The 9,419-nt window shown below is 37.4% G+C and overlaps 1 protein-coding gene across 2 annotated transcripts in view; it reads right to left on the bottom strand.

Annotated features, from left to right (window-relative positions):
- LOC138018657 (netrin receptor UNC5B-like) overlaps nt 1-8,445 on the bottom strand; it is a 15,209-nt gene extending 6,764 nt beyond the window's left edge. The window contains exons 1-7 of one of the 2 annotated variants that reach the window (XM_068865347.1): nt 8,149-8,445; nt 6,646-6,954; nt 4,193-4,489; nt 3,614-3,784; nt 2,071-2,331; nt 1,192-1,275; nt 653-808 (exon numbers count right to left, since the gene is read on the bottom strand). In XM_068865347.1, the coding sequence (XP_068721448.1) occupies nt 653-808; nt 1,192-1,275; nt 2,071-2,331; nt 3,614-3,784; nt 4,193-4,489; nt 6,646-6,954; nt 8,149-8,251 (1,381 nt within the window). In that variant the 5' untranslated portion in view covers nt 8,252-8,445. The remainder of the gene's footprint in view (nt 1-652; nt 809-1,191; nt 1,276-2,070; nt 2,332-3,613; nt 3,785-4,192; nt 4,490-6,645; nt 6,955-8,148) is intronic. The other variant, XM_068865348.1, reaches the window with a different exon arrangement.
- Between the last annotated feature and the right edge of the window lie 974 nt (nt 8,446-9,419).

Below are 9,419 nucleotides of genomic sequence, written 5' to 3'. Positions count from 1 at the left end.
ACTTCCACTCATGAAATCCCTATCCTTTCGTAAGCATAAAAAAAGGTACCATTTTCGGGCGCAGCCTCCCTGTATAAGCCATTATAGGGAGTAGCCACCCTGGGGTTTGAGTAGAGTAATGAACTGTATCATAGCCTGCGAGAAGGCTATGTCTAAGTTGCGGTCAAGAGCCTGCTCGCAGGCTACCAGTATCAAGAAGGGGCCACTTCTCCAGGCGTGTCTGGTTGCACGCCATTTTTTAAGGATGCCGCCAAATGCCACATTTCAGTTTAGCAAAATTGTTTATCATGTTTAGATGACTTCATGTTGTCATTGTCGTGGATTGAAAGGACCTGTCTTTAGTTATGGTACTTCAATTTAGGGTAAAGGTACCCTGAACTTCTCTTGGTGAAGTAGCTGACACTTTTCATCGGCTGTCAGTACTTATTGATTTGAAACCGATGAATCATCCACCGCACTGATAAAAACAGCTTAAAAAAAAAAAGGAAAAAAGGAACAAAAGTGTGCCACAAGCTACTAGAAATGCTCATGATTCCCCCTACAAATATGCTCCAAGTACTCCATTATTTTGATTCTTTGACTATCTTGTGCATGAGGAATAAATGTTTAAATGTAGAAAACTTAATACAAGATGTTACACCAGAATAATTACCGGTACTATACTTGCCACAGGAAACTGTGCCTAGAAATTCCAATTCAGAGGCTTCAAGGGTTCTTGATTTCTTATGGTGTAATCTCGAAACAAAGACCAAAACGGACAAAGCCAAAGTCATCCCAGCAACAGATAATACTGTTACTACAATGAGACCTGGAAATAAAAGACTGTCTGAAAATGGGAGCTTCATAGTCATACTGAAAGTGATAACTTCATAAACATACTGAAGATCAAGATCTTGCAGTTTATTAGTCCTATGGATGTCTAGCGACAGTTTTTCATTATATACTGCAGTGCACAAGGTTTTCTTCTTATACTGCAGACCACAAGGCAATCAAAAGGTTTGTTTGTCTTCTTTAAAATTGCTTTATTGCCAAGACAGTAAAGCAATCTTTCAGTTAATGCACCAGTATCACTAGTAAAATCATGTTCCAACACACTGAAAGGTGACATGTGGCATAGAAGTCCAACAGATTGATCTCTTGGGATTTTGCTGAACATTGCAAGCAGGTGTACTAAACACATAATTATCTCACCCCTTTTTGCATCTGAAGTTGGAATTTTGGCAGTTGCAGTTGGTGCCTTTAAAACTGTACAGCCTTTGCTTGAACATGCACTTGCTGGAAGATGTGAAAGACATTTGGACAAAAATGTTACAATGTATTCCCTCTTAAAATGGGTTCATTCAGTTACTGAATTCACATTAAGTCACAATTCTTGCTTCATAAGCATGCAAGTATCCTTTGAAACTTTGACTCCTAGAAGTGACACTTGATAGATTTTACTCTGTCTAATGCCAGACGATTTTACGTTCTGTTTAAGAGTCAATTGGTTCAAGGGATGTAAAGACAAAGGCATAATTATTGCTATGGTACTGAACAAAACATAATAGGCAGACAGAAAATGGCCAAGACAAATTCAAACACGATAAGTGGTAAACTGAGACAGGTTCCAAAGTCAGAATGAACATTTGCTTCGATCAATGTTAACAAAAGGCCTTGAGAAATCAAATTACCCCTCAAATCTCTGACCTCACACTGAAAACACTGAAAAAATGAGCAACTATTGGAGAAAAGGGGCCAACTTGAGAATAGAGCACTTTCATAAATGACATTACCTACTTTACATTTTTTTGTATTTACCTTAATTTGACCTACTGCCCCTCATTTTGAAACAAATCTGCTTTTGTTTGTAGTAAGTCTAGAAAGGCTTATTAGCATTAAAACATTATGAAAGAGGACTATTCTCTTATCTATTTCCTTTCATCTATTATCTATTTTCTATTTTCTTTTCTATTATATTCTCTTTTCTATTCTCCAGAGTTGCCATTTAAGATTCCCTTTTGGAAAAAATATTATTATTATTATTAGCAGTTATTAGCAGTTATTACCAAAAAAACATACATCAGAACTCACATGTGTCATTCAGTAAGGCAATGTTGAATGAACAATTCACAGTCTGGCCATACTCATGTTTTGCAATATACGTTATGACAGTGCTTTTCATGGTTCGAAGAACAACAGGTGGTATGGCCCATGATGGCTTCACATCAATAAAAACTTGTGTTCCATTCTTTCTATTGATGACCACTGGTTGACTCCATGAGATGTTTCCCCAAACAGTGTCTGAGCGGTTGAGAATTACTTTTGTGTCATTGGGGCACATTATTTCCAAGTCTAGAATGAAATTTAACGTAGATATAATATTATTATTGTAAATGGTGTGATCTAAGGATCAGCATTATTTTGCGTTAAACACACAATATTGAAAAAGTAAGATCATTATACAAAACAAAAATAATGACATCTGATACCAATGAGGAAGCAGTCTGTGTGGCCCAATGTTTAGGGCCATTGTTGAGATCTGGAGATCCAAGTAATTATTATTGTTGTTCTGTTGTCTTGTTTCATTTATTATATTACATTGGCATATATGTATGTATGCATGTACACTTCACTTTACCAAGGTCCCATTACTTGAAAAATGAAATGACAAGAAAGTACAGACTGCCGTGAAAGCAACACTACTGAAATAGGCATGCAATGCGTACGTGTGGTAGTGCAGTAACACAGCGCGGTATTGTGTCAACTGAGCTGCGTTTTGTCTTCCATGAGATTCAAGTTAACTTTGTGTAATATGTAGCTCTAATAGTACTCATTGTTATATAGTACGATATTGTTTTGGTACCGTATATCATTATAGTGCCATGGTAGATGTCTTAGGTAAATAGCCCCCCGAGAAGACATGTTGTTACTAGTAAAATACTAAAAATACTGGTGAGTCTTTCACGTCCTTTTCTCCTCGATCCAGCTCACTCAAGATTTTAAAATTAGTAAAGGCAGACCATTAAATAGGAAAATTCTAGTTACATAAAACAAGTGTCTTTTTGAAATTAAGGCTAAAACTTGGGTCACTCAGTTTTTAGTTAACATAGTTTTAAAAGTCCAAATCCAAAAATCCAAATCCAAAAATCATAGTACCACTTTAAGGCAGTATAGTAAAGGAGAATTTTCAGTTGAGTTCTAAGGGACGAACGTTACTAAACAACAAAACAGCGAAACGAAGCACCAAAACACCATGTATGACCCCACCATACATTACATACTAACCTACAAAAGTTGGATTTGAGCCTAATCTCAGTCTTAATCTGAATCCTTTAATCTTAATCTCAATGAATTAGGAGCAATAACTCAAGTTCAACCTTTGTTGGTTAGTATTCAATGTAGGGTGGGGTCACACATGGTGTTTCGGGACTTTGTTTCGCTGTTTTGGTGTTTGGTGGTTTAGTAATGCCCAGTTCTAAGGGGCTCAGATGTTTCTTTCAAAATATTTCAATAGTCTAAGTTAAGACTGAAGTGGATTTGTCAGGTAAGGAGGACTTTAAAAAGTGTCTGGATTTTAAAATAAGATCCAAGTACAGTACCAACAAACTATGAAGACAGCCATCAAGCATCTCACCTTGACATATGTCCTGACATTTCTCAAATTTAAAACTTCGTCCAGAGCAAAACTTCCCATTATTTTCTGGATCTGGGTTAGTACATGATCGCTTCAACATTCTGGTGCCATTACCGCATTTGGTTGCAGAACATGGTGAGAATTCCCTCCAATCAGACCACCCACCATCCACTATAATTATTGTAAAAAATCAAAACAAGTTTTGCGGTTGTGCTTCTCACTTTACAGTAAGGACACTTAAACCGTGAACACTTGACATTTTTGTGTACATTGTTTTTTTGGGGGAGGAAGAAATAAAGGCTCTTCTTATGATGTATAGTGTTACAAGTATAGCATTTTGTAAGTGTAAAAACATTAAATACTCTTGTCAAAAGGACGAGCCCACATTCTATAGTCACTAAAAAAATGTACAAAAAAATATCAAGTGTTCATGGTTCGAGTGTCCTCACTGTAACAAGCGATGTTTATCTTTCCATCAATAAAGGAATGTAAAAAAAACTAATAAAAATGTATTGTACTTTAATGCTCTCTGACTAAATGATGAAATTCTACATTAAAAATTTCCTCAATTGCCCTTACCATACACAGTGACCTTGATCACGGCACTCCTCCTTGTCCCAACAGAATTTGACACAACACAGCGATAATCGCCCACATCTGATGTTTTTGCCTTTCTTATGAGAAGTATGGAAAGATTTCCTTGTTTGGCCTCCTGAACTCTTCCATCTGCGAGTGGCACCACAGGTAGACCATCTTTCTCCCAGGAAACATTTGGAATTGGTAAACCTGTGGGAGGTTGGCATCTCAAGGCAGCTATGGAGTTTTTAGCAACTCTAACCTTAGCTGACGGCAAAATTATGAAGTCCTTGTTTAGATCTAAAATCCAGAATTCACAAATGAAAGACCAAATTTAAAAATAACATTTTTTACCTGTTCCTTATCGTGCAAGAAGAGAGATCACTTCAATAAACTTCTTCAACCCAGTAGAATGGCAGTAGATAATAGGGAGCTTAAGCATGTGCATTTTTGAACTGCGGACGGCAACCAGTACTGAGCTGTTTGCCCTTTTACTTGTCTTCACACAACCACATTTACATTGCTAAGTATCTTTTCTCCATTAAAAACGATTGGTATAAAAATCTGGAAGACACCACTGTCCTGACATGCAAAATGTTCTCTTCCGGTTGCCGTTCGGGTCTCAAAAAACGTGCGTGCTTTAGGACGGTGTCTACTATTGTTATTGCGCACACGTTTTGTGCATCTTGAGATACTAGGGTTTTCTATCGGTGATGCTTACTGATACAGGGATATTTTTGTGCAGTTTAAAACTAACTGCAGAAAGTAGATCTTAGTAAGAAAATAGTACTCTTGGTATCCAAAAAGAAAACTGGGGGTAGCCATGCATTTTTGAGAGATAATTAAGCTTCAATTTGAGAAATAACACCATACACTGCTTTGTATTTTAGAGCTTTTTACAAATATTATTCATGAATTATCGTTGGAAAATGCGTGGATACCCCCAGCTTTCTTTTGGGATTTCAATAACACTTGTTAAGATCTTCATTTCCTTCATAATCATAAACCAGGCTAAAATATCTTTGAATTTAATAGTAGGCACTGTCCTTAAGCTCCCTAATATTACTATTGCATCACCTGAACCTAAATTAATAGTGTATCTCTCATGAGTCTCTCCAGTGGTACAGTTCCTGCAGTAGGAATCAGTTATAGGAAGTTCGTATGTTGAACTCCTGCAGAGGAACACTCGGGTTTTTTTTCTGAGTATCACAATTGGAAAAAAGTCATCTCTTCAACTTTGGAGACATCACTATCACATGTGCTTCCAATGATGCCTGTCACCAATCCCAATCTAAGCCAAAGAGGCCAAAAGGCCATTACTTTATTTTGCTATCAATGTATGTAAAAACACCGCGCTATTCAAAAATCACAGTTTGCACTTAGTAGAAGGCCAGTTATTAGGAGATTGGTGTCAATTTGAGAATGATATATCACATACAATGTGACATGATACAATGTGATCACAGCAGCTGTGATCTTAGGGAATATGGTAGTCAATTATTAGAGGAAGGGGAGGGCTGATGCAATTAAGGAGGCTCCCTAAAGTTTTAGGGCCATGCACAAGCTGGACATCAGTGTGGCAAGCGAAGCCTGAATCACACAGGTTTTTCTGATAAATGACAGCTACTTTTCTGGCGTTCCCTTCCATAATTTTTGTTTTCTTAATTGGCTCAGTTCTAACTGCATACAGTTCCTATCAAATACCCTAAATTTGTTAAAATTTGTCAGAGCTACCGGTAATCAAATACATTTAGAAAAATTACAAATTACAGAATGTTGGGAAAACCATCTGAATGACCTTAACTTTTTACCAATTCAAAATGTCTGGCAATACAATTATACCATTTCCATAATGCCGCAAAGAATAAAAAAAATTCACCAAAGGAAAGTATAAATATCAAGGAATTTAGGCAAGAAATAAAATTATATCTGCCTGTCATTTGCAGTGGTGTTGCTATGGAAATGGCCATAATTCAAAAATTGACACCCAAAAAATAGGCCTTATTATATCGGTACCCATACTGGTAATTTTTTACAAAGGAAACTTTAACAGAAATTAAACTAGGCTTCCTTTTTTAACTCATGCCCTGTGGTGAGGGTATTCGCAAATACTCTTGGAAACCACCTTACCAGAAAGGTCATTTGGAGAAAAGGAGGCAGGGGAATATAAAATATATATGGGATGGCCTGGGTTGGGTTCATTCAGTAGGTTTTTTGTTCTGTATAGAAGAATCAAAAGCCCATTAATTTCCAGATTTCCTGGTTTTGAACTAACGACTGATCATTAACCTTAGTGCTGTCTAAAAGGATTGTGGCCTCTGTGGACAAGACCAGGAAAATCTGAGCACCTGTCCCTTGCCGCCTTTCAATGACTAGTCACTTACTATTCTGATGCCCATGGACAATGTAGTAAAAACAACACCGAGTTAGACCAAGTTAGACATTTTACCACTTACATGCTAATCCAATCAGTGCTATCTGACTTTTTACAACCAAGCCCTTGTAGTCAGTAGCCAGACATACACAGGACACCCTATCAAGGTCTCTGGCTTTGAACATGGCAGAGGAGACATCAGCAAAGATCAGTGTCACATTATTTTCATCTTTATTTTGTAGCACCATTTCAGGAACCAGCCCTCCACTGCAGTTAAATTCAAGATTGGACACGAGCTTTGCTTCGCAGTATAAATGTGCCCGGGAATCAGGCAGCAGATATTCATTGTTTGGTTCAATGATAAAATGAGGATTCACTTCTTCCTTGCTTTCTGTTACAAAAAAATAGCAAAAGTTAAGTCCCCCCTTCTTTAATTAATAACACTTTGACTACCAAGCCGGCCTGAACTGCCCATACTTAGTATTTTACTGTGTCTAACGCCAGATGATTTTACTCGTCAATGGGGAACCCCTGGGAGTCAATGGGTTAAGAATCTTATGAGCAATTAGGGCACCCTGCTAGTTCTCCCACCGGTTCTCCCTTTCCCTTCCTGTTCAAGCGCCTGCCATGCAAAATTCACCAATAACTGTTACAGTAACATTAATAAATATATTTCCTTGTAAGAAAGCAGTAAGCCATATTACAGCCCAGTTATTTGAAAATTTGGCAAATCTTCAATCTTTAACCAAGGGGGGAAGATGTCCATCCCAATTTTCAATTTTTAAACTAAGGGGTTAATTCGCACCTGTCAGGCCTGAGCAAATAACATTATTGGTTTGTTTCATGATTTTATTTAATGTGTTTATTGAAAAGGGTGATTTTAGCTGAAAATTTAAATTTTCTAAAACAAATACACTTGAGGAATTTATTTCTACTAGTTTTTTTAAGTCACTGGCACTGAAGGCATACATAAACTATTCTTTGGAGTCAGAATGGCCTTTTGGAGATAATATGCTGTGCTCCTGGCAGCGACTTGTTTTGCATTTCATGTTACAAATAAAGAAAGACAGTGCGTGAAGGTGCGTGAAAGGTGCGTGAAGGGTAAGAAAACAATGATTTTTTAGAAGACTTAACAAAGCAAGTAGACTCCAGTCTCCCACTACTTTGCACTCAAATTGATATATTTATCTGAACAGCGCAAAAAGAAGTAATAGTTGTAATCTCTTTAACATGTCGTCGTCTACGTGACCTCTTGTGAAGCCAAGGTTATCGACAAACAAAGACGATGAAAACTACTTTTAAGCGAGAAAGTCCCACACAGATAAAATCTGATAAAGTTGCGCTTCAAGGCTATCTGTGTGCCCACTTTAAGTGAATCATGAAAACCACAACTTTTGTACATTTCGTTGAAGGTCCATTTGTTAGCAAGTAGAGTTGAGAAACTAATAAGCTCTTTCCGCCCTGGCTTAATTGAGGGCACGTTCACTACTCCGCCAAATGCATACGTTTATCTTCTTACAAGGTAAAAAAGCCTCACCATGTTCTCCTTTTAGAAGGCGACATATCAGTCGATCTATTTACTTACTTGAGTCTCCAAGTTCGGTTTGATTTTGCAAAAAAATTGAGCCAAGCACGACTGTTGAAAAACCAAGTACAAGCAGCGTGATCGTCCTGAAGCGGATTTCCATGATTAGGATCGTTTCTTTTCCGATGAAAACAGATTTAACATTTTACAAACAGCATTTCCGTGGATCTTCTCACTATCGGAAGAACCAGCTGTGTTCAAAAACAGCAAAATTTGGCTAGAAGTCTGCAATGTTCTTTTCTTCACCTCTTTGACAGATCGTTGCACAGTCTAAAATAGGAAGTGCCGTCACTTTCCGAGTGAGACTGGAGAAATCAATGACGTAAAATGTTTAACTTATTTCCGACACCTATCACAAAAACATAAAGCTTAGGAGATAACTGACATCCGGTCAATTAATTGCAAATCTGGTGCAAACATAAAGTCAAAACTTTTTTTAGGGTGCCGATGGGAGGACCGGAAACGAGCGAGCTTGAAATAGTAACCAACAAAGAAGCATGCAATTTCGGCAAGCGCCACTGTGTTGCAAAGTTACTCCAATAGAAACTACTTGTAGTCCGACATAAAAATTCTTTGACTTGGGCCATTTATTAAAGGGTGCGTTCGATTGACCCTATTCCGAAATAGGAATACATAGAATATAAGTTAGAAATCCTTTGTTCTTACAGAGATTCACATCACAATTGTCAAATATTTGCTGAAATGCTATTTTAAACATTAATTTTATTATCCTTGCTGCTTCGAAACGCGCCAAACATATCGTTTTAATCATCACTCATTTTCATGCGTCCATCAAGCAGCAGCCCATTCACGCTAACGCGATGCTTTATCTCTCTAATGTTGGAATTTTAAAAACGTCTAGCAGTAACAAAGGTAAGCAACGTTACGTAAGAAGCAACGATATGTGTGTCAACGTAGGGTAACAATCCCAAGAATTTTGTTGGGTCGCAAAAGCAGGAAACCACAAACGGCCAAAAGAGACTGCGAGATTCAACACCGTTTTGATTCAAATGTCACTTCGTAGTACAAATTAACCTAGTCACAGCTCAGCTGAAGCCCGCGTTTGGGAAACAAGAACGTTTATAAGAAAACTTGCCCTATACTAGACCTATTATCGTAAAGTGAAAGTGGAAGTGAAATACGGTTTCTTTGACGAACCACTTGCATTCGTTTATAACAACGCTTGACTATCATGTAAGTTCATTATTTCGTCTCTGTTGTAGTTTATTCTTTAATTAATGAATTATAAAGGGTAAACCATTATAAACTAT

This window comes from Montipora capricornis, chromosome 10, assembly GCF_036669925.1.
Source record: "Montipora capricornis isolate CH-2021 chromosome 10, ASM3666992v2, whole genome shotgun sequence".
Lineage (NCBI taxonomy): Eukaryota > Metazoa > Cnidaria > Anthozoa > Scleractinia > Acroporidae > Montipora > Montipora capricornis.
Note: the sequence above shows the minus strand (reverse complement) of the source record. Positions and strands in the feature narration are given on the sequence as shown.